This window comes from Cupressus sempervirens, chromosome 11, assembly GCF_028749045.1.
Source record: "Cupressus sempervirens isolate cs-2001-9-10 chromosome 11, ASM2874904v1, whole genome shotgun sequence".
Lineage (NCBI taxonomy): Eukaryota > Viridiplantae > Streptophyta > Pinopsida > Cupressales > Cupressaceae > Cupressus > Cupressus sempervirens.
The window spans coordinates 273,055,181-273,082,056 of record NC_143128.1 but is presented as its reverse complement, the minus strand read 5'-3'; the positions used below and the strand labels follow the sequence as shown (position 1 = coordinate 273,082,056).

At 37.2% G+C, this 26,876-nt stretch overlaps 1 protein-coding gene across 2 annotated transcripts in view; it reads right to left on the bottom strand.

Moving 5' to 3' along the window:
* Positions 1–26,876, bottom strand: part of LOC149529173 (exocyst complex component EXO84B-like) — a 138,271-nt gene that overhangs the window by 52,824 nt on the left and 58,571 nt on the right. For both annotated transcript variants that reach the window (XM_089811115.1, XM_089811116.1), the window contains exon 3: positions 2,472–3,528. In XM_089811115.1, the coding sequence (XP_089667241.1) occupies positions 2,472–3,528 (1,057 nt within the window). The remainder of the gene's footprint in view (positions 1–2,471; positions 3,529–26,876) is intronic.

The following is a 26,876-nucleotide window of genomic DNA, read 5'->3' as shown; positions in this document are numbered from 1 at the left end:
GTTAGTTTTTAATGGTCTTTTGAGAATTCCAAGCTATGTTAGTGTATATTAAGATTAAGAAGGTTATTCTTGTGTACCTACAGGGAGATAGGACAAAATTGATGCCCTAGTGAGGTATTCTCTATAAGGTTTGAATGTGCACAGAGTTATGAACACCCATAACTTGTAAAGTATACAGAGTGGGAAGCTGAAACCATGGAATTAGGATGTTTATGGAGTCCTCTAAATGTCCCAAGTGTTGGTTTTGATATGCCCTGTAATGTTCCCATCATAAAATAAATAATTAATCAAACCTTTGTTTATGGGTCGATTGATTTAGTATATCTTGGATCCATTTTTTATTTTATTGTTTCCATAGGTGTGGCCGTCGGCTATATTTGTAAATCCTTGAGAAATTTCTCCGAAGGGTATTTAAGCACCGCATGTAGGTAGTATTTGGTATGCAATTTGGATTATTTTCTTTGTACTGTGAATTCTTATGGAAGTTCTCTATTGTTCACCATTTCAAAAGTGAAAGATCTTCCCTTGTTGGCTTTTCAGTTTCGATGAGATTCAACCCTCACCCTATTCCGTTGCTTGTAATACTTTGCTCGGATCTCACAAGTCGGAGCACCATCTTTGTCTGTGACTATTTGGAGAATATCGGTATTCAATATCTATTCATGCTTGGCATTTATTTGATGGAGTTGTGTTCTAATATTATTTGTATATGAGTTTGTATTCTCTTTCCAATTTCTACACTATACCCTATGTACTCTTCCCTCCATCGACCTCTCTCCGTACTCCTCCCTCCATCCACCTCTCTCTGTACTCCTCCCTCCATCTTCCTTCTCCAATCTTACTTCCAACTTCCATCTTCCATCTGCCAACTTCCATCCATTGTCTCCCATCTCCCAACTTCCATCCATCATCTTCCATCTCCCAACTTCCATCCGCCATCTTCCATCTCCCACCTCCATCTGCCATCTTCCATTCACCAACTTCCATCCACCAACTTCCATCTACCCTCTTCCATCTTGCAACTCCCATCTTCTACCTACCAACTTCCATCCGCCATCTTCCATCTCCATCTTCACAAATTAGGGCTAATTAGGCCTATTAGGCCTCTACAACTTGTCAGTAATTGGGTGGTTGTGTTGTGAGTTAGGAATTAGCACTTTAGGGTTGGAAAAAAGTCCCAAAAGGGTATCTGGAATGCCCATTTGTTTGTTAAGTTCTTTGGAAAAATTGGAAGTTATGTGGGAAAAATAGGGTTGAGAGGGCTACTACGAAAGAGGACCCTTAAAGAGGCAGGTATGGTCTATTGAGTTGGGAAATCTAAATAAATGGTTGGAACATGTCTTGTTGGAGTATTTAACACATTTCCCAAGTTTACAAGGCCTCATGCATAGTTGAATGTGATTTGAGGGCGTGCACCCAAATAGCCAAGTTAGAGTCACCGAAGGAGCAAGTGGCATATTGTTGTTTTGAACTTGTTTTGGAAATTTAATCAAGACCTATTGAAGGTGTGATTAAACTGACCATGGGTGTGTACTTGTGCAAAAGTATGTCAAATTAATAGATTGACTCTTGTGTTGAAATTCCTTGAATTGAAGAATCCCTCAAGGAAGGTAGCATAGGAGTCTCTCTGCATCAGACCCAGGGATACAAAATCATCTATAGGGGACCAAAAAGTTTAGGGGCTTTTGTGTTCAATGTCACTAAAGTTGACGAATTATTTTGCTCAATGAGAATTTTGATTCTCAGTACTGTATTCTATTGCAAATGATTTACTTTTTATCCCTATTATTTTTACAAAACAATAAAAAAAAATTCTTAAAGTTATTATTAAAAAAGCAGTAATCTTTAAAACATAGCGCAGAAACCCAGACTCAGAGAGTACCAGGCAAGACCAAAATTTTCAGCTTGGCAAATACTCAACAGAAACTCAGTAACTTAGAAAGCACTAATAAACTAAAATCTTTGCAAGATTTTTTTTAGTTTTTAGGTAAAATTCAATTAGAAAATGTTTTAAATTAAAAATTGACATCTCAAAAGAGAAAATACATGCTTTTACAGAAAAAAACATGTAAAAAATGTATTTTAAGCATCAACATTTTTACCCATGTTTTATTGTGTCTATTAAAATGTAAGAGTTAAACTTATGAAAACTCGCCGAGCAAGAAAAGAGAGTACGTCTGGTGTTTGCAATCAATTGTTTAAAATATAAAAAGAGAAGATAGAACAAAGGGTATTAAAATCAGACAAGGATATTAAGAAGCATTAAAGAATAAATGTCCTTTTGAAACAGAGAAACTATATGATTCAAGCTTTCTAGTGAATGCTTGATATTCTTCATTTTTCTTAAATTCGCTAACTGTCATTTCAAGTAAAACACCTTGATAACTAATATCATTTTTTATGTTGTTTCCTAGGACTTTAACTATTTCCAAATTGTAGACGAGAGCATAAAAGGAGTAACAAGTATGCACCTGGACCATAGAAATAAATTTGTGTGCACTGCTGGTCAACACACAGTGGCTTGTCAAGTTACCAACCATATTTGACAAGTTAGAATGCTTGTCCACAAAATGATTTACGAACTGTGAAGTAGTAACCGACCAATTGTCATTTGCAGCAGCAATGCTAACATTTATCTCAATTCGTTTTATGTATCCAGCTAAAACTTCTTCCATAAATGGTTTTATGAGCTTTATAAGATAAGGACACAATGCTATTCCTTGACCTTCCAGCAAGTTACAATGTCCTACTGCCACTTGCACCCATGCAACAGAAGATTGAAGCCCACCTGCTCGCTCCTTGAAGGATAAGACATGTTTCATAATTAACTGGACAAAATTATCTGTTTCCTTATGTGCCCACAAAACAAGCTCTGATGTGTATGCAGATGCTTCACCGAATATTTCCACAGAATGTTTAGCAGCTAATGAAATGGTGGAAAATACAACTCGTGTCAGGGTTGTCATATAATTTGCAGAGTAAATTCCACAAGAAGGTAACAGATTCTGAATCTTGTTCTTAAGGCGCAAGTGATAGGAGTTGAGCAATAGAGTGTGTGCATGAGGACCATCTCCAAGTCTACAAAGGCCAGACAATACCTTGTGTAATTCAATACTACGAATCCTAGGTTGCTTAACAATTTGAACAAACTGTTCTGCAAGCCTGCCCTTCCACTTAGAAAGAACAGAATGATATAATGCTAGCAGTGAAGATGAAATGTTTTCTTCTTTCTGAGCTTCTAGAAAATATCTCTCCTCTGCTTCTAAGACAGACAAAGCTTCCACTTCTTTGTGTTCAGACAAAAGAACACCTAAAATATCTGAAAGATGGTAGATGTGGTGCTCTATTTCACTTGAAGGTTCATGGTCAACACACACAGACCCTGAAGACATATCAGTCCATGAATTACTTGATAATGACTCAAGAGAAATGCTATCCTTCATATCCCGTACAAGAATCCCTTGTTGAGATATATGCATTTTCAGTTCCATGATCTCACGTTCTAAATCTGTAACTTCTTGAAATATTCTGCACATTCATAGAGATTATCAATCATCAAAAAGAAAATATAAAATGAACTATATTGTGATAAATCATAGTAAGTCTGAAAGGCTCACTCTCAGATTTTGTCACAACAAGCATGGAATTACAAGCAACAAATATTGGCATGCAAGACACGCTACATCTGTATGTTTTCAAAAGGAGAAGGGTATTTTGATTTTCTAACCTAAAGTATCAAACAAATTCACTATAACAGTCATGCACAATGACTAGATTACTTGTACTCCATGGCCTTTGGGCCAGCTATAATCTTATAAAGAAAATCTTCATAATAAGCATCCCCATTTCTCACCGCTCAATCATTTCTGATGCAGAAATTTTTAAAAGAAATGTGACTTATTACAAATATAGTATATTCATACTGCAATCTATTTATATTTTGTGCATCACTGATCTGGTGATTATGAAGTAATGACATAAAAGAAAATACAGTGACAAGGAAAAAAAAGCATTACCATAAAAATTGACTAAAGAAATCTAGAAGTCTGACTAGTTTTGTTCCCAAGTCAATAATCCCTATCAATATGTTATCCCTATTTATATGGTGCCACACTGATTACAAATGATTCCATTTGAATTCCCAAGTATATGGCTACGATATTAGATGCCATGTTGAATATAATTTGATTCCATTTTTGAAATTCCAGAATTCAAGAATGCAATAAAAACTAAGGCTTTCAAGACTTGCAAATTTAAATACGTTTGCGGAAAAAAAGAGAATAAAAAACAAATCCTATCACTTTTTAACTTTTTCCTGCTACCTCTTTACCTCTTATACCAAGATAATGCAAAATCCTCCAATAAGATCTAAAAAGGCAATATGAAGCTCGCATACAAGAAAGGAAATATTGTTTCGGTTCAATTTTCCTCAAGAAAAGTTAAAATATTCTTGCAGTGGCTAAATAAAGTTCTTCTAAGGCCAATAAATCTTACATTGATGTCTAGAGATTTTATCCTATTACTTGGTAGTACTGATCTTTTGTAAAGGGTAAAAGAGTAAAAAATTTAATTGCACAAACATGTAGTTTGGCAGTTGGCCTTAACAAATGATTTATTTAGAGTAGTTAGTTGCTAGGATACTTCCAAAGAAAAAATCCATTGCCTTCACACTTTGTGAACTATTCTTTCAACATAGCCCATATGATGCTAATTTTATAAAATGAAGAAAATATCACCATAGTGTTATTGTACACACTAATATCAAACTACTTGCACTCACACCATGTTCTTCTAGGATGTGAGAATCCTTGGATTCAGCTTGGAGAAATCAAAGGAACAATAACCAAGCAACACCATATTCCTTAGATGCCAATGTGAGCTTCGTTGCCTAGGATGCAGAGGCGGATTCCAAGGCAAAGGCGGGTGGAAGCCACCTGTGAGCTTCTTGGCCTAGGATGCGGAGTTGGATTTCAAGGTAGAGGCAAGTGAAAGCCACCTGTGAGCTTCTTGGCCTAGGATGCAGAGGCGGATACCAAGGCAAAGGTGGGTGGAAGCCACTGGAAAGCACCTCCTAGGCATCTGAAGGCAAGTGGAAACCTATCAATCGCTTCCACTCGCCTCAAGATGCCTGGAAGGCACTTTTGGATGGCTTCCATAGGCATTCAGGCACCTCCAGAAGCCTCTATGAGCCTAGGTGCGGCAAAAAGTATTTTTTTGTTTTTTGCCATGTAAACATTCATTTAGCACATGCAAGAAAAAAAAATTCAGCCTATTTTTTGCTCCTAAACCTTAAACAAGGCCATACAACCACTCATCATCTCATTTTGTTTGCAGCTAGACTCTTCTCATTTGGTCACCATTTTGGCATTTCGAAAACAAGGTGATTATTTTCAAAGAAGATTGTTCATAGGGCGAGAGATAGCTTCCACAAAGGAGTTTTAAGCATCTAAGATAAGGATTTGATCCCATTCTTGAGTTATTAAATGAAATTTTTTGAGAATTGGATGAATTTTTTCAAGTTTGTGAAGAAATATTTCAAGTTTTTTGCATTTTTTTAAAAGAAAAAAAAAAGAAACAAGTTTAGCTATCTATTTTAGTAGTTTTGTATCATTCTTTTGCACTTGTATGCTTGATGTTCATAGTTACTTTCTAATTTTAATTTATTTAATTTCTTATTATAGGCACAAAAAGAAATTAGATTGTACTATGCAAGAATGGCCGCCACTAGTAGTCAAAGTTTAGTGGGAAGGCAAGGAGCTAATAGTTTTAAAATTAATGTAGGATCTTCTTTATGGAGATATACCACAATAATCCCACAAGTTTCTGAAAGTGGCTCATACATTTCGAAGTGTAATTATTGGCAAAGTAACAAAGGCAAATCATTCAATAGCTCATATTAATGGTTCAAACTTCATTTTATGGGCCCTATTGGAAGGGGTTGTCTAATGCACAAATAGCTTCATTTGTAAAAGAACAAGAAGCTGCTGATAAATTGATAAAAAGATCAAAACAAAGTTTTTATCAACTTCCATCCTCAAAGAAAACAATGCAATCACCCAAAGAACCAATTGCATCCTCCAAACACACATTCTTGCAAGTGCCTATACAGGGAACGGAAGAGAAAGAAGTACAAACAATTGCCCACAAAAGGGGTCCATTAGACATCGCATTTAAAATGGAGGCAATAGAGCTTGCTGATCAAGCCATTGCACATTGTCTCTATGCCAATGGTCTTCCTTTTAACTTGGTGAGATCACCATATTGGAAGGAAATGTTGGCAGCGATAAATAAAGCACTAGCTGATTACACAAGTCCCTGTGAAATTACAGCTTCAGTCAAATTCAAGCATTTGGATAATCCTACGTATATTCACATTACATATATATATAGAGGATGATTTAATACTAATCTAAATTCAATATAATATATATCTACCCTTTCATATCACCGGGCTCATCTCTTAATATTGGTAATTATCCTTTTTAGTCGATGAGGATTGATTAGGCACCGATGACAAGTTTTGTTATCGCTCTTGTAATCTAATTGACGTTTGACTAAAGGTCATGTCCATGTAGGGACATGAGCCTACGTGGTATGTATACCACGTAGAGTCATGTCCCTCCATGGACATGTCTCTACCTTCCATATTAATATTGAGCCATTGCTGCCATGAACATCATCGAAACCATAACATGGTTAGTACTTCAGCGATTGGAGATATATTACAGTCTACAATATAAATATATACATATTTTCTGAAGATATAATTCAGTATTAATAAAGAACTTTTAAACGGATTTTGACTCTAAGTCTATCATATATACAATCATACTGTATATCAAAAATCTACTAGAAAGCATCACTAGTCTGAATTTTTGTAATTCTATTAGAGATTCTATTACTTTTACATGGTATCAGAGCTTAACTGATAGAGAAAAATATTCGGTTATCATTCAGATTCAGATCTACATAAACAATCTCAAATTTGCAACCATGGTTTAATGTCCCCTTTTGGGACATTAGAAAATTTAAAGACATATTCATATAATGTTAAAATTGACTATGAGAGTGTGAATTAAATTTATAAAAGGTCAATTTAATATTATGAAGTGGGCTAAAAGTGACAAAGAGGGATAAGACGAAAAGACAAGGGAGCCGAAGAGTCACAACTGTGAGGATAAAAAGGAAAGAGGCTCATTCATTCAGACATGCTTGGTTTCTGATTCAGATTTAAGTTTCTCGCTTGTGAGAGTTATTCAGAAAGCTTCAACTTTCAGCCAGTGTGAGGATGTAGCCCCTCGTGCTGGTAGACAGTGGACGCAAACCCATTGTCCGTGGAGACGTCACATCAAGTGTCTCGTGTGTGCTTATAGGTTCTCTCCTTAGTGTTCCAATCTGGCTGTAAAATTGTGTTTAAGATTGGATTTTGCATGCTAGTTATTGTATTGTTGAGGTATAATGCAATAACATATTTTTAAGAGACTTTATGAGAATTTACTAGTGTTTATTGTTGGTTTTGTAATGCATCTTCATATGGTTAAGTTCTGAATATTATTTTGAGAAAGAAACAAGTAAATATGTATTGGGGATATTTCAGTGGTATCAGAGCCTATTATCCTGCCAGCTTGTAAGTTATAACAAAGCCAGATTTATAAAAGGGTTTACCAAGAAACATTTTATGCTGAGAGGAAATTTATTGAATTTATGAGATTGAGTTTTGATCATACAATTATGTCGGTATGTCTCCTTATTCTGGAATGCCATTACAAACCAAAACCAAGAAGTTAGGCACCCTTTTGAGGTTCATGTTTTGACGCTTAAATCATCCTCAAAAGTTTGGCAAATATTTGTGGGAATTGTTCAGCTTCAGCGTTTTCCAATGAGAAGATTTTATTTGCAATGTTAAATTGGGTGCAAATATATATTGGAATCACATGTAAGCTATTTTATAGTGGTTGGATTAAAACGAGGCTAGTTACATAGGCCTCTATACTATGGGAAACACTGGGCAACAATAACAACAGGGCATAACACTACTCTAATACCCAGAGCTACATCTGTGGAGCTCTAACCAGTATAGAAAGGAAATGATAGCGGTGTACAAGTACTGTCGTATGTGAGGCTGTAGATGGGTAGAGTGCGGGCAAACCAACTTGTAGATTGATCCCAACAATAGACACAAGAAGTAGAGACAACAAAAAGGTTGTTCAAGAGTCTTAGTCAGTACTAAACAGGTCAACTAAACACCTATTGACATCTGCTCCTTCACGGCTTCATCCAGCAGTGGGAAAGTAACCATGAAAGAAACAAACACTCAATCGCAAGGCCTATGATATGTTGGCCTCATTATTATATAGCTATAAGGATAGTATCGGGAGCTTTGTTTTGGTGCATCAGGTGTGTAGATATACCCCAAACACGAGCTATAGTGCAACAATAAATCATTTCATTTTTTGTGAAATCCGACATTCTTCATGGTAGAAGCACCATTCCAGAAATCACAAATTCAAGGAAGCAGTGTTGAATTGTATCTGTGACAATATTTCTAGGAGTTCCTAGTACAGCAAATTGGTTCACACATTTGCAGTCAACCATCACAGTTAAGTGTTTTACTACTTGAATATTTGTGGACCAATTATAGTTGTGAAATTAGGGTGTATACATAGAGCATATCTAAAGTGGAAGCTACAGGGGCACCATTGTCATCAGCAAAAGAAGTTGAAACGCAAGTGTGAGTATCATAATGTAAGGAGTATAACAGAGGAGTCGTTTCTAGTGTAGACGATGGGAGTTACAACTCCCTGACTCGATAGAGCTACAGACAGTATCGTTAGCAGTTACGTGAGTTGTCAAACCTATTCTTTTAATGGAAACAAGATTACGTGGCCAACACTTATATTTGAGCAATCAAAATAATGAAGTGACACTTTTACATTATGCAAGGAAAAAGATTTTTAATATTTCTTTATAATCGAACAAGAACGATCGATTGGGTGTTGGAGTGTTGTAACAACAAAGGTGTTTGTTGAAGTGCTCATATTCCATTATGTTGGAACTTTTGGAGCAGAAGTAACCACCATGAAGAATTTGAAATGCCAACTATTATTGGGTAATCAAGCAACGAAACAAGTGTCTGCAATCCAGTAAAACTGTTTACGGGTGGAATACTTTTGTCAAAGTAGGAGATTCTGAGTGACCGTCAACAGTAGAGGGAGATGTGTGACATTTTGGCATTAACAATTATGATGATCGTACTACACAAGCTCACTATGATGGATTAAACATATTGGTTCGAAAAGAAATATTGTGTCATGTTTTTCAGACTGGAAGACCACAAATTTGTCAAGCACCACAAGAATCTTCTAAAAGGCAAGGATTAGGTTGCAAGGAGGAAAGCAAATGGATGTACAACGATATCTACAGAATTCATCTTTAAACTTAACATCAGAATCGTAGTTGGGAGGGAGCAATCATACTGGGGACAGATATATTGGTGTAATACGGAAGAAAATTTGTGTTGAAGGGAACTGTAAGCAAGCAAAAATATGCCATATCTACGATTTCAGCATTATTTGCTGAGTCTAGTCAGGAAATATTATTATGTTTGTATGAGAAACTGGTGGCTTCGCTAGAAGACTCTCAAAATCTGCCAACAACTTTGCATTCCCTTGGTTGCATTGTACAAAATGCTATTTCAATCTTTGAGACATGTGAAGAGGAAATAATCAGATTTATTTTTCGTAAGCTGTTTCGGAGAGTTGTCAGCCGACTGGATGGTACCGGCGGTGTTTCTGTAGCCGACGGAATGATTGTCGTCGGTGTTTTGTATTTTGTAGCCGACGGGTAAATAGTTTGTAGCGGACATAATGTTTAGTTTCTTAGCAGTTAGTTTCTTAGCACATATCAATTGTAATCTTTAGTGCATTCAAATTCAGTTTGAAGGAAGCAAATTAAGACAATGGAAAATCTGAAACACAAAGTATTTTCAAAAGATTTTAATGACAGCTTTAATGGTGAACACCTAAGAAACTTGTAGAAGGAAAAGCAATTGGGTAGGCTATCCATAGTTGGGTGGCAGTTAGAACAAATGGAATCTTCAAATGATGTTCTATCCAAATTGGAAGAGATAGAAACTTATTTGACCAATGTAGAGCAAGCAGATTGTAGACTCTTAAATTGGGCTTTACAACCCTGAATGGTGACCTTGGTCCAGCTCAAGTTTATGGAGCATCCAAATAAAAGGGTTAACTTGGTTTCTTCTTGTCTCAATGAGATTATGAGAATAACATCTCCTACAATAGCCTACAATGATGTGGTGTTGAAGAAAGTTTTGCAGCTGATAGTGAAGAACTTGAAGGATTTACAAGTTAAAGGAATCCCTAGGAGGCAAGAACAGTTTTGCTTGACATGTGAGGATACTAGTACACCCGATCATGTTTGTGGGAATTGTAATAAAGAAGAGGAGGCAAAAGAAATTCAGACCAGTGCAGGGAAAAATGTAGATAAGATAATTTCAAATGTGGATAAGGAACATACAAGTTTCTACATTGGTGATTTGGAGGTTAGCTTTGACAAACACATTGATGAGGCTGTTTTTACTGAAAGTAATGGCATGTTGGAGTCCTTGTATGATGAACCATATGTTTCTTTTATGCATGATATTAACTTCCATAAATAGTCCAAGACGACACTACAAGAAGATAAGTTGCATCAACATGACAATAATGAGGTACGTGTCTTAAAGAACTAGTTGAAGGTTACTGAAGACATGGTTGTGCCATCTTTGGTACATTATGACAGCACTCACAGGATGGTTGAGGATCTCTATAGGAAGGCTCAAAAGGGAGTGGAAGGAGATTGGCTTGTTGCTGATTCGCAGGTAGTCAAAACAACTCTTGAAACTATGAAATCAAATTATTTATGTAATGTCCCCATTTTTTGCTGACCTCGTATAGCGTGCCGGATTTGCCTATCCTCGACTCTTGTAGGCAAATGGTGTGGAGAGAGAGTCAATTCTGCGGATCAGATGGTCATATTTTGCTCTTGAAGAAGTGTTAAGAGGTTATATTTCATTATTATGTGTTATCGGGGCCTACATGTTATAATTTTAAGTTGAATTGCACTTTTTATTTTATAAAATTACTTTATTATAAAAAGTGCATTACAATGAGATTTTATAAAGGATGTTTCTAGAAGTTCTAGAAAAAGTGCATTATAATGAGATTTTATAAAGGATGTTTCTAGAAGTTCTAGCAGCTTCTTAGAAAAAGTGAATAAATAGAGGGCTGGGCCTCTCATTTGGACATGCTTGGATTTGAGATTTCTTCTACTTCTTCCATTGTGGAGCAAATTTGTAGTCTCTTGGGTCTGCAAATTATTTGATCTTTGGGAACGAATCACTCCCTTGGATTGGCGACTTTGAGGGTGTGAAATATCACCTGAATTGTTGCATTTGAGGAGTTGGTAATTCAGCCATCTCATTTGGACTTCATTGAGATTCAGTTATAAGGGTTTACTTTGGTTGGAATAAGGGTTTCAGTTGTGCCCTAGCATTTGTGGATTGATTAACAGGGTTTGAAGACACAGTTGTGCATTATTTTCAGACTGCCAATTCAGGGTTTGGACCCACGTTTTTGCTCATAACTCCTAATTGGCTTGACGGATGAATTTCATATTTTAGGGGGTTATTCAGCAACCCTAGGCGCCCAGATTTATTGCTTTTGGAGTAACAAAAAATTTTTGCAATATTTTTATCTAGCAGCCATACCAGGCCGTACCTGTACGGCCCTGTCAGTTGGGCAGCAGCAGCAATTTTGTGAGTCGGTTTGGGGCAGATTGTGAGGTCTTCGTGTGGCATTAATTCAGCATTCATATCCGGCAAAATTGGAGCTATTTCAGGTGCACAAACTGAAGTTTTGATTGCCAAAATATTGCATGTTATGGATTAGAACAGTCAGCACTATCATTGCATAAATAGTTATTTCCAGTCATTTGTAAAAGTTTCGTCATTTGCATTCCAAATCTGAACTGGGTTATTGTTCATGTCATAACATTGCGTTGTCAAGATCTTGATGTATTAGAAGTGCATAGTTGTGACAGTCTCTCATTGTAATCAGTTCTATTTGCTGTCATAAAATCAGAATTGCATTGGACTTCATATTTGAGTTTCATATTGTCATCTATCTCTTAGATTGGCAGTGTTATAATCTGGAATTGTTGTTCATACATTATTGCCATCATATATTGAGGTTTCGTTGTACAACAATTAGTAATATTGCAGCCTTATTCGGTTACATGCCAACTGTTTGACAAAATTCCTAAGTTCGGTTTGAGGGTTTTTGTGGCCTTTATAGAGAGGGTCATTACAGTGGTATCAGAGCTATAAGTCCTGCCATCCTGTGGAGGTCTTATAGGGATTTTGGAACAGCCAGATAGAGAGAAAAATGTTTGACAAAATGAAGGCCGGTCCAGATCAGGGAAAGGAAAGATTCTTACAATTATTAAACACCTTAGCACAGGGACAGCGATCAGCAGAGCAGAGGACACAGGAACAGAGTCAGAGATTGGAGCTTATGATGCAGATGATGGCTCGTCAAATGGGGTTGAACGCTAACATAGGTGGAGGAAATAATCAGAATGGTAATAATCAAAATGGTAACAATCAGAATGGGAATAATCAGGATGGGACACATAATGGAGGTGAACAAGTTGGAAACAATTTTGGTCATGCATCCCAGCAAGCTAGGACAGTGAGTTCGAGGCCCATGATTCCCACATTTCCTCCTAGAGCTCCAGAGCAGCCCGTACCTGAGCCCCAGATCACTGATATACAGGACCAGTTGAGGAGAGACTGGGAAGCCGGAGGTCCAGATTTTACTGCTGCAATTACCTTTAGGGAGTATATGGATGTGCGGATGAAGCATATGCCACGTGGACATGACAGGAACTAGAGCTATGAGCTACGGAAGAAAGTAGGGAAACTTCAATTACCATATTATGATGGCTCGGGGAAGTCTACAGCAAGAGCTTGGGTTCAAAAGCTTAACACATACTTTCAATTGCACCCTATGCCTGAGGAAGAAGCTATTAAGTATGCAGCAATTCATCTGGATGGGTTAGCACACAAATGGTGGCATCATGGTATGGTTACTATGGGTCATGCACACATTACCTCATATGTGGAGTTTAAGGAGAGACTGATTGAACATTTTGATAGGCCTAAGGATCGTACCTTCTCTATGACAGGCAGAAACTTGTATGAGGAGTTTAACAGACATACTGATTCGATACAGGGAGACATTAGCACATCTTCAGGTAATGGTTTATCTGCATCATCTTCACAGGTAGAAGGGGTTACAGATGTTGTGCAGGCTGAGCCAGTAGTATTAGAAGGTGATATCACAAGTACACCAGATTGTGTGATTGACACAGATAGTGATTCCAGTACAGTTGGGCTGGATGAAGTTACAGCAGTTGAGGATACTGTCATGTTTGAGGATAGTACAGTTGATCAGATAATGAGCATTCAGGACTTTGCAGAACATGAGTATCAAGCACAGTTGGATGCTTCTTCACATGAGATAGAGGCTAGTAGCTCTTCACTTGGTTTGGCAAGCCAGCTGAAGACAAGGGACAAGGATATTGTCGCGGCTTTATCTCATTATGACAGGATGCGTGGATTGATTGAGAATCACATTTGGATGATTCAACTACAGGAGAAACAGAAAGGAGTCACAACAGGTTCTTCTTGTGACGACTTACAGCAGATCAAGGAAGGCATGGAGGCAATGAAGGTAAGTTTCATACACCTACTGTCAGATTGCGATCATCTCCTTAATCTTGCAGGCGTCTATTTAGATGCATTGAAGAAGAAGGAGGAGGAGGTTGACCGGTTTTCTCATGAGCTGAAGGATACTCTAAATTCCTTGGTGTGTATTCAGTTGACTCTCCAAGATTCTGAGAGACATGTGGACGAGCGTTGTCTTGAGGTGAGCTCAGTTCGGGAGTTAGCGCGTATAGCAGGGACTCAGATTCCTTTTACAGTCAGATCACATGTTGATGATTTCTCAGAGATGATAGAGTTTACAGGAGAGTCCCAGGATCTGAGTATTACAGATGATAGCTATTCTGAGGTTACTCCCTTGGACAATGTACCAGGGATAGAGCATAGGAGTTCGACCAGTCAGCACAATCATGTGTCTAGTCAGCTGAGAGTTGGCAAGCGAGACATTTCTATCGCTTGCGAGCATTTCGATGCTGCTTGTCAATTGTTAGCAGTTTATGGATGGGGTTCTCCTACTAGTGATGAGCAGGGAGGTAGTTATCTTTCTTTGACAGAAATCCACTCTTTATGGGAGGCTATCCGGATTTTGAGACAGGATTATATGTAGTTGGTAGCTGACAGAGATCATCTTATAGAGTGGGGCAGTACAGCATACGAGGCATTAGTAGTCAAGGAAGAGGAGGTGAGCGAGCTTACTCGGCAGCTCGAGGTGACTTCTGAGATCCTTGAGAGAACACAGTTGGCTTTCAAGGAGTCACAGTCTTGTTTGGCTGAGGTAACCATGGAGTTAGGGCGACTGCAGTCTTTACCAGTTTCTATACAGTCCCAGACTATGGTGTCTAGTGATCCGAGGATGTCCACGGTTGAGATTGCCAGAGACAGTGGAGATGGGAATGCATCCATCCTAGATACTAGTAGTGGCATATCTTGTTCCCTTCCACTAGAGTCAAGCTCGGTTGAATTGGGTGTTGCAGTTGAGCATTGTAGTCCGCTCGACATGATGGTGATCTCTACTACTGATGGCGTGGAGACTTGTGATATTGTACCAGAGATCATGTTTGATGCTGAGGAGTCGGTAGTTGGCATGGTTCCTATCAGTAGTACTACTCCTTTGGAGGTGTCTTCGGAGGTAGCGGCGAGTTCGGGCGTGGTTAGTGATCAGTTGCAATTAGTTTCATCGGGATTGCAGTCTGAGCCACTGACTGAGGTTGGTGCATTTTATTGGCCTTACACTGTGAAGTATACTCATCAGTTTACCTTTGATGACCATGTTGATGAGATGATGATACGTAGATGTACTTTGGTTTCTAGTGTTGGTCATCAGTTTTGGAATGGTTTGACTCCACCGGTAGAGAGTTGTGAGGCATATGACGTGGTGTTGGGTTTGGCGAGTGATAGCTGGATGGTTCATGATCAGGAGATTGGGGGTGATACTGCTGTTGTTGATGATTCAGCCGTAGTTCTTGTTTTCAATCCCTTGGCTATGCCATCTTCTCACTTAGCTAATGACCAGTCACAGTTGGTTGCATTATGTTTGCAGGATGAGTTGGTTGGTTCTTTTTACTGGCATTATATTTCAGAGTATATTCATCGGATTGCTTTTGATTCATGTATTCAAGAGTTGTTGGCAAATAGATTTGGTTTGAGTGATTGCTATCTATTGTGTGATGCCTATTGGCCGTCAACGGGGCATGGGAGTTATGGTGATGCCAGCATGGCTGGTGATCTGCAGAGACATGTTGACTCCAGTTGGTGTACAGTGTGTGGATTCTCTGCTCTTGGTGCAGTTTCATTTCGGAGTGTTCACCATTATTGCAGAGATGGATTGTGCGCTCTATGTAGGCCAGTGGGATGTGTTGATGACATTTTCTATGTTGATAGTTTCAGTTGTCCTCTCTACTTGGGTTTTGATATTTTCAGAGTTAATGTTTCATGGGTTCCTAACTGTGGCAGTTATGGAGTTAGAGTTCAATTGAGCAGTGGTTCACGATTCATTAATGGATTCCTCTTGGTTATTTTGCAAAGGATTTTGCAGGAGCTTGCGTTGGTTGACTACAGTACAATTCATGACTTCATTTGGGATCCAGGTGGATTGACTGGGTTGTTGTTCAGCCATTGCTTGGGGACAAGCAATTTCAGGAAGGGCGGATTGTAATGTCCCCATTTTTGGCTGACCTCGTATAGCGTGCCGGATTTTCCTATCCTCGACTCTCGTAGGCAAATGGTGTGGAGAGAGAGTCAATTTTGCGGATCAGATGGTCATATTTTGCTCTTGAAGAAGTGTTAAGAGGTTATATTTCATTATTATGTGTTATCGGGGCCTACATGTTATAATTTTAAGTTGAGTTGCACTTTTTATTTTATAAAATTACTTTATTATAAAAAGTGCATTACAATGAGATTTTATAAAGGATGTTTCTAGAAGTTCTAGAAAAAGTGCATTATAATGAGATTTTATAAAGGATGTTTCTAGAAGTTCTAGCAGCTTCTTAGAAAAAGTGAATAAATAGAGGGCTGGGCCTCTCATTTGGACATGCTTGGATTGGAGAACTCTTCTACTTCTTCATTGTGAAGACATTTGTGGACTTTGGATCTGCAAATTATTCGATCTTTGGGAACGAATCACTCCCTTGGATTGGCGACTTTGAGGGTGTGAAATATCACCTGAATTGTTGCATAATTGGAGTTGGTATTCAGCCATCTCATTGGAGCTTATTGAGAATTCGTTGTTAGGGTTTGTTTTTGGTTGGAATAAGGATTTCAGACTTGCCCTATCATTGGAGAAGCATTTGACAAGAGTTTGAAGACGGAATAAGTGCATTTTCAGAATTGGCAAAGCAGGGTTCGAAACCACATAATTGCTCATATCTCCTCAACCCCTTGGAGTTATTTTTTATGGTTTTACAGGGTTACTACCTAACCCTAGGCGCCCATTTTCCTTGCATTTGGGGGTACCAAAACCCTAATATTATTTTATTTCAGCAGCCGTACAGGTACGGCCTGGTACGGCCCTGCTAGTTTGGGCAGTAGCAGCAAATTAAGGACAGTTTGGGGGTGCGGTTGGAGGTCTTCATCAACGATCTGCAGCAAAACGTGGTGTTCTTCCATAGTTCGTCAAACCAGGTTCTTGCATTCTGAAATATATGTCAATTTTTGGGTAAATTTGCTGTCATACAGTCATTGTAATAATCAGTCCAGAATCGGTAATAAAATAATTTCAGAATTTATTGCATTGTAATTGAAATACAGTTCAATGGCTTTATATATATTGTAATTCTGTGATTATATCCTGAAAGTATCAAATCTGAAATTACCATATTTCTGAATATTGTTACTGTTACACGCCAAGTGTTTGACAAAATTCCTAAGTTCAGTTTGAGGGTTTCTGTGGCCTTTATAGAGAGGGTCATTACAGAGTTAGTAACTGTTGTACCAAAAGCCCGGACTGTTAGTAAACGGCACCTCCCTGCGTTAAGGGGGCAACCCCAAGATAGCCTCGCTGGCGAGGACCCCGGGCACGTGGTAGCGACAAACCGCACGGACAGACCTACGTCACCTTCCGTTAGGGGCCCACTCTGGGGACATCACAGCCCACCACGCTCCGCGGGTCTCGACCTCGAGACCTCCGGCTCTGATACCAAGTTAGTAACCGTTGTACCAAAAGCCCGGACTGTTAGTAAACGGCACCTCCCTGCGTTAAGGGGGCAACCCCAGGATAGCCTCGCTGGCGAGGACCCCGGACACGTGGTAGCGACAAACCGCACGGACAGACCTACGTCACCTTCCGTTAGGGGCCCACTCTGGGGACATCACAATTTATGATTGCTTTTCGACAGGGATCATATTCTTAAGGTTGCTGGAATATATGTTGATTAGTTGAATAAAGAAATGAATGAGATTATGGAGCTCAATAGGGAGCTTAAGTATGCTCATGAGACATTGGATGATACTCATATTTCTCTTCAAGAAGCAAAAAATCAAGTTAGGATCACAAATCATTTTCGAGAGCATGAGGGTAAAGAAAGGCAGGAGTTTTTCCAAGAAGTAATTAATGAACTGGATAGCATTCAGCAGACTTATGACTTGGATAGTTGTCTCAAAAGACAAATTACCAAAATTTCAGATCATATTCAACTTGTAGATAACCCCATGTTTGAAATAGATGTTGATTGGATTGTCGATAATCCCCTTTTTGAGATAAATGAGGGAACTCTTTTTGATTGTCATGAAGAAGATGATCTTGACTTCAGAATACTGGATCCAGGTACACTCCCTAGTAGTGAATCTTGGTCATGGGATTGGGGTGGTGAATTGACTATGGTTGCTCATCTTTTGATCAGCCCAAATAGGGTTCCCGATTTCAGCCCATATAAGAGTTGGATGGAGTTCATACATCAACCACTAAATAGATCTCGGTAGAGTATTAATGAGAGTTATGCTTCAATCATAAGGGTTGATTTTTCAACTTCATTCTTACTCATAGCACCTATGTACTTAGGGTTCCCCAGATTGATGACAACGGTATGGTATTTGATGTGCCCATGTTGTTTTCAGCTTTTGAGGCAACTTGTTTCTAACATCAACTATTTAGGTCGAGTCGTCACCATCTATTGGGTTATACACAGCTCCTTGATACATTTCTACCTCATAATATCAAGTGGTCATGACAACAAGGTTTGGGATCCAGGTGTTGACCATATCTATCTATGGCATTTTGAGGATCTTGTTGTAGTTCTACACACCTTGAGGCTAGATGCAATTAGGATCAGAATTGTGAGGCCTATAGATACAACGATACTTTATAGATTAACATGGGATCCAAGGATCTAGTTGATGGATGGATTGCAGTTTGACACCTTGCTTCACAGTATGGTAGGATTTGTTTTCGAATTGGGCTAGAGAGCAACCTGCAGATTCATATGGGATCCTGATACTGATTGCTTGAGGACAAGCAATCTCGAGGGAAGATTTGTAATGTCCTCTTTTGGGACATTAGAAGATTTAAAGACATATTTATATAATGTTAAAATTGACTATAAGAGTGTGAATTAAATTTATAAAAGGTCAATTTAATATTATGAAGTGGGCTAAAAGTGACAAGGAGGGATAAGATGAAAAGACGAGAAGAGAGCCAAAGAGTCACAGCTGTGAGGATAAAAAGGGAAGAGGCTAATTCATTCAAACATGCTTGGTTTATGATTCAGATTTCAGTTTATCTCTGTAATGTCCCCTTTTTGATAGGCACCAGCTACTTATTTTATTTTAGCCTTTATTTTCCCCGGAGGCTAAAAAGGAAGAAATAAGGGGGAAAAGATATATTAAATTAATTACTTATAAAGTTACTAAACAATGAAATATTAAAAAGTAACTTTATATTTAATTGATTTAATATTAAAGTGACTAACATAATAAAATATCAAAAAGTCACTTAAAAGAATAAAGTGTTGGATTCCTCTAGAAGCTTCTTGGAGTTGCTTGTGAAATTTTTATAAAGAGCCTTTGGGGGGTCATTTTACACATCTTGAGTTGCATATTCATCTATTGTGCTGAGAGCCTTAGTGCTTGCATACTTGCCTAAGGGTTTGAAGACTCTAAGGTGCCAATTTCAGTTGTGAGATATCAACCCTAGTTGGGAGTGGAGGAATTGGTATTCAGCCAATTCATTTGTGATTAATTGGGAGATAATATTCAGTGATTTTTGTTCAACCCGTGCAACTAATTTTTGATATCAGTTGGCAAGAAGAAAGATTTCAATTTTCGCAGCAGATCCAAAAAAGCAAAGCGAAAAAGCAGAGCTGAAAAAGCAGTCCGAAAAAGCAGATCCGAAAAAACAGTTCGAAAAAGCAAAGTGAAAAAGAAGAGCCGAAAAAGCAGTCCAAAAAAGAAGATCCAAAAAAAGCAAAGCCAAAAAGCATGTCATCTCAACTACTTATTCCAGGTTCTTTTGGTATTTACATTTGGCAATTGTAGATGGATACATTTGACAAGTAATATATGTCTTTTTGGTACCAAAGCATTCAATCATTGTAAACATTGAAGTATTGAAGGGAAATCAACTTAATTCAATTGTTCAATTTGTATGCCAAATGTTTGTAAAAACGTCTCATTGCATAGTCATTCATATGATGCATGCCAAGTGTTTGTGAAAATACCTCTTGGTTGTAGGTGTGTATTTTACATCAGAATTTCATGTACTTGAAATTTGGAAAATAATAAAAAGAAGTTGCATATCACTTTAATTTCCAATTAGTTATTTTGCAATCATTTGTATTCATCAACATCATTGGCATTCAAAAATCATAACAAAACAACAAACATCAGCAAACTGGGGCTGCAAGGAAAGTGTTTGACAAAATTCCTAAGGTATGAAAACAAGGATAAAACTTCAAAAATTGTCAAGGCACTTTACACTCTCTTGCGAGAGTTATTCAGAAAGCTTTAGCTTTCAGCTAGCGTGAGAATGTAGCCCCTCGTGCTAGTAGACAATGGACACAAATCTATTGTCTGTGGAGACAGTGTGCTTACATGTTCTTTTCTTAGTATTCCAATTTGGCTATAAAACTGTGTTTAAGATTGGATTTTGCATGCTAGTTATTGTATTGCTGAGGTATAATGTAATAACATATTTTAAAGAGACTTTATGAGAATTTATTGGTGTATATTGTTGGTTTTGTAATGCATCTTCATATGTTTAAGTTCTGAATATTATTTTGATAAAGAAACAGGTAAATATCTATTGGAGATATTTCACATGGTGAATCATGTAAGGTTGGAGGATAGACTTGAAGGTGCTACTAACTTTGCATCACGGAAGATACGAAAAATGATCATCCTTTGAGAGTGGGAATAAGAAGGATATGTAGAAGAAAATAAATCTATTCCTGAAAGTGATCCAGGTAAAATAATCTGGAAAAGGCATAATACTAAAGCTATGAATACCATTATAGATTTTGTCAAAGACCATATACTACCATCTATATCAAATCTCAAAAGTGCATATGAGATGTTCACGACTATTAAAAATACATTTGAAATCAATAATACCAGTAGACTGCTCACCTTGAAACAACAACTGCTTTACATCAAGATGAACGATGGAGAGACAATTACATCTTATTTTCTAAGAATTGCATAATTAAAAGACCAACTTGCAACCATTAGAAATCAAGTAGATGACAAAGAACTATGTCTAACAGCCCTGAAAGGGTTACCTTTGTCTTGGGAATCTTTTATTCGTGAAATGAGCTCTAGACTTGAATGACCGAATTTTGACCAACTTAAGAATGACTGCACACAAGAGGAACCAAGACTAATCACAAGAGGAATTAGGCCAAATCAAAAGGGAGAAATTCAATCCCTTCAAACTAATACAAACAATAAAGGAAAGAAGGGCCAATTCAAACAAAAAAAAGGAAAAGGAAATCAAACATACAAGAAAAGAGATTGGTCCAAAGTACAATGTTACAAAGGTGAAAGATTTGGTCACGCTCACAAAGTCTGCCCAAAAAGGAAGAAAATCCAAGCTACTCTAGCAGAAGTAAAGGATGAAAATTTAGCATTCTATTTAGCCCTATCAAGTGAATTAAACATCAACAAAAAATACATGGATAATAGATAGTGGAGCATCTCAGCATATAACTAGATTCAAAAACAAATTTGAAACTTTTGAAGGTTACTCCACTGAAGACATAACAATAGGGGATAACTCTACATATCCAATAAAGGGAATTGGAAGATGTTCAATATAACTGAAAACAGCAATCACTCTTCAACTAAAGAACGTATTATTTGTTCCTGGCATCAAAAGAAATTTGATTTCAATCTCTAGCCTTGCAGATCAAGGGTATCATATTATATTTCAAGAAGATAAAGTTCTATCGTGGCCCAAGAACTCCAATATTAAGAATGCAATCACCATTGGTTTAAAAAATGGAAGCTTGTACCTTTGTAACCATCAAAACCTAGCCTTAAACCATGAAGTCTCAAACTCAAATGAAATCTGGCATAGAAGACTTGGCTATCTTCATTTTCGCGCTCTACCATCTATAAAAAAGATTGTAACAAGTTTACCTAGTCTAAAATCTTATCATATCGGAACATGCAAGGGATGTGCATTAGGAAAAAATACCAAAGAGTCTTTTCCCAAAAGTGAATATAAATCCAAAGTCGTAGTTGAACTTATTCACATCGACCTAAGTGGACCTATGTCAGTCCCTTCCCTAAGTGGGTACTTGTATTATGTAATTTTTAACAATGATTTCTCTAGGAAAACCTAGGTTTACTTTCTAAAACTTAAGGAATCAGAAGTGTTATCCAAATTCAAAGAATTTAAGGCATTAGTCAAAAATCAAACAAGGAAGAAAATGAAAACACTAAGATCTGACAATGGGGTTGAATACATTTCTAAAAACTTTAAAGAATTATGCACCTCTGTTGGGATTAAGAGGGAGTTTTCAGTACCTTATAATCCTCAACAAAATGGAGTGGCCAAAAGGAAAAACATATCTATCATAGAATCTGCCAAAGTCATGATGCATGACCAAAATCTCCACATCTCATTCTAGGTTGAAGCCTCTAATACCTCAATTTACATTCAAAATAGATGTCCTCATTCAATCTTAGAGAACATAAACCCTGAAGAAGTATTTAGAGGAAACAAGACAAATTTAAGTCACTTAAGAATTTTTGGATATCCCGTATATATTCATTTTCTAAAAGAAAAGACAACTAAACTAGAACCATCTAGGAAGAAAGGCATATTTGTAGGGTATAGAGAATCCTCCAAAGGTTACTGGGTTTACATTCCTAGACAAAGAACTATTGAAATTGGCAAAGATGTCAAATTTGAAGAAGATAATACTTATAACCTTTCTAAAAACATTAACGAATCAAACATAGAATCATCTACAAAATTAGATGAGAATCCCATAGTTGAAAATCATAGGGAGAGTGGTTTAAGAAGATCATGTACTTCCTTATTCTAATATAGGAAATGTTGAAAACCCTAACAATAAGAAGAGGCCACTTTGCATAAGAAAGACGATTAAAGATAATCAAGTAAAACCTAATGACGTATTCAAAGAAAGCAAGAAAATGAGAAGCCATTCATGCTATGTTGCTCTAGTATCTGAACTCATCAAATCAGAACCATCAAGTGTTGAAGAAGCATTATCATGTCAACCCTAGAAAGACGCAATGATTGAAGAATATCAATTTATATTAAAAAATGATGCATGGGACATCGTACCTAGACCTAAGGATAAATTTTTTGTCTCCTCCAAATGGTTATCCAAAATCAAACATGCTCCAGATGGTAGTATTGAAAAATACAAAGCCAAATTCTTAGCTCGTGGATTTTCTCAGAAGACTAGAATTAATTATGAAGAAGCATTTGCTCCAGTTGCTCGATACAACTCTATCAGAACCATTATAGCCATTGCAGCATCTAAAAGATGGAAGATACATCAAATGAACGTTAAAATTGTCTTTCTAAATGGTGTTATTGAAGAAGTGTATATAGACCTACCATAAGGATTTGTCGCTCGTGATAAAAATTCCTATGTGTGCAAATTAAAGAAGGCGCTATATGGTCTTTAAACAAGCCCCTAGGGCATGGTACAAATATAATGTTCCCATTCTAAAATAAATCATGTATCAAACTATTGTTAATGGGCTGATTGATTTAATATATCTTGGACAGTTTTGGGTAAAAATCCAATGACAAAATAGGATGACCAGCCACAACGTGTGAGACAAAGTCTCTCCTACCTTAAAGGGAAGGCTCCCCCTTCTCACCATTCCTTGGATCAACTCAAGGTAAGCAAGAAGTCAAGAGATTTTATAAAAAGGATGTTACCAATATCTTTTCTTCTCATCTTTCAAGAAAGAATCCACTTACTCGTGGCGAGTAATGGGCAGGGTGAATCTCTAACTACACTTCTATCAAGAACTAGAAACAATGATACCAATAAACCTTCACTAACTCCAAGGCTAGCTGAAAATGTACCAATTTGACTCTAAGTCTGGTCATACTTCTATATGGAAAAGCTTTACAATTAGGGCACAAAGACACCTAAAAGTAAAAATAACTTAACTATTTTGTGAATTAAGAAGAAAATATATGCTACAGACAAAGCTTCTAGCTATATATTTCCACAATTGCTCCTGGTCAAAGCTTTGGCTCCAATTGCTTCTTAACTCTTTTCTATTCAAATCACAAGATACAATTACCAATAACATAAGATAATATGAATCAAAGATAACTTGGCTGAATTATAGACAAAGCTTACAATTCACACAAATAACAATCTCACTTAATCAAAGTTAAGTCTCAAATGCTCCTTTGTATTCACTTTCTCTGAAAATAGTGCTTACACAAACAAAGTTCTGCTGGCACAATTTCTCTAGAGCTTTCTTGCATAAAGATAATGATGATTTTACAATGAGGGGGCATTCCTTTATATAGGCACAGGAGTTGAGACAAAGGTGGAGGAAAAAGTGGGAGCAACTCAACCAACTTTGACCTAGTCTAACTACAAAAGAAAATAAAGGGTTACATGCAACTACACATGCAACTCGCATTACATCTTTTTACATACATGTAACTCGCATTACATGTAATTACACATTTTTATGTAATGCATCTTTTGCAACTATTAACATGAAATAAAAACAAAAATAACAATCTTAAAGATTGTTTCTCAGTGCCTTGAATTTGAAAATGATGTCATGCACTGTAGGAAGATAGGCAATTTCCATAGTCTTCAATATGGCTTCAACTCTTGTTGCATTTTCATATGCTGATTGCACAACTTTGGAACTTGCTGCTGTAGTATTTAACAAGTGTTTTGTCAAAGATTTATACAAGACAAACTTGTTCATCGTGTGTGAATCAAAATCTTCAGAATCTACATCAGCATTGATCCTGATTTTATATTCTGAATTTACTCTCTTTACTGCAATAAGATTACCAGATTCATCAGTAACATAACATCTCATCTGTTCCAAATCACAAGTAACACTTGTTTTAACTGCTTGACAATCTTCAAAGGCCCCTTGCAACTTCGTGATCAACTTCTTCAATGTTTCCTCTTTGTAACCAATGAGCCCTTGAAATCTAAAGTACATTTCACATGACGGAAGAATGTCACATGAGACCAAGGCATCCAGATCAAATTTTTTCCATTTCATCCCAATCATCAAGAATTTCCTTCAAGTTATCTACTTCTTGAGTCAAAAAAGAAATTAAGTTTCTCCCCCTTTCATTTATCTCTTTGACACGCCTAAGAACCACAAATGTTTCTATGATGGCTCAAACTCCTTCAGAAATGATTTCCTGTATCCAAGACTTGGTGGCTTCAATCAACTTTTTTTCTTTAAACGTTTGAGACATAACAACAACACTTTGAGAAGATTATTTTTGAATAACCTCATTCAGACTAGAGACCTCCTATTTCAGCTAATTCTTCTTTTCCCAAAGCTCATTATTGCTCTTTGATACATTATCCAATGTATCTTGAGCATCTTGCAAGCAACTCAAACGTGATTGTTTTCTAATTTCAATCTTAGTAAAATTGTAATCAGAACAAGTAAGTTCCTCAACAGGTTTATCTACCAAGGGCTCAACAACCTCAACAAATTTAGTTTTATCAGAATCAACCAAAATTTTGCAAACAATCTTATCTTTCAAAGATTTAAATTTGATCTTCTTAACAAGAAGATTGTTCGGAGGAACAACCACTTTCTTTCTCTTTGCTGTTATTCCATGCAAGCAGGCTGAAACTTTCATCTACAGAAACAGGCACAGTGGAGACCATTGGTATTGATCCAAATTGTATATCCATAGTGACTGAACAAGATTCAGTCTGTACTGCTAAAGGCATAGGAACATATTGAGAAGACTCTGTCATGAAAAGCTTGAATCTTGTCAAAGATGTATCAAGTTGGGAAACTTGACCACCATTAAGAGTCAGAAAATCTTTAAACACATTTGCTAAATGATCGTATTGTTCATCTGCAGGAATGCGAGGAGCAGCAGAGGAAATAGGAAGAGCCATGGTATTAACTTCTGAAATTGGAATGAAAGGAGTGAAAATAGTAGAGAATGAGTCCACGTCATCATCAACCTCATGCAGAAAAGGTTCATGTATAGAAGATGTGCAGGCTTGTGCAAGCTTTGGAGGAGATATGATCATGATTTCCCCTTCTTCATTTAAATTTCCTTTATGAGATTTTGTTTCCAATTCTTCTTCTGATTCTTCCACTGATTCTTGAATTGGTTGAGGAACTTGAGATGATTTAGTTCATATTCTGCTCTTCAATTTGAATTTGACGGAACTCTTAGCATCAAAAGATGAGGCACCATCTTTCTCTATAATTTTTAGTTGTGATTTTTTGCTAGGAGGACCAAAGCTTTCACAATCCAAGCCCATCTTAGGATTTACTCTTTTAAGGCCTTTACTTTTCAACCATTTGTTGGTGTTTACCAAGATGGATTGAAATTTATCCATGATAGACATACCTTCCTTTTGTTTCCATTGAATAGGAAAAGGGCACTTATTATCAAAATCAGCTTGATGAAACTCCGGATCAAAGATATTGCCATCATCTTCAACTTGAAAATTTGAAGGGATTTCCAATATGTTAAGATCAATTATCTGCTACAAGGTTAATCTGCATTAGTCCATCTTCATGATGTCAAGTTCTATCCTCATATCAATCCAAATGTCCTCAATGAGATGAACATGAGTGTAGGCTCTTTTCATCTGAGAATTCATCTCTCGGTTGTCAATATCGAATCTCGCCTTGAACTTCTTCAAGATGATCAACTGCAACTCTGCTTCCATGTTCTTTGCTTTAGGCAGAGAAATGATTGAATATTTTCCAATAGCTAAAGGCTTAGCTGAGGTAATGCCAAAACCAGGCTTATGCAAAGCATGCTATTCACTTTGCACGTCCATGAGCTGTCTAGCTAGCTCCATTAGGATAATTCGATCGGTAGCATACCTGGGTAAGGTATACGGATCACTTTTGAAATATCCAACTTTCAAGTATGTGAAAGTGGGAAATTGAATAAAAATATAGCCGTACTGGT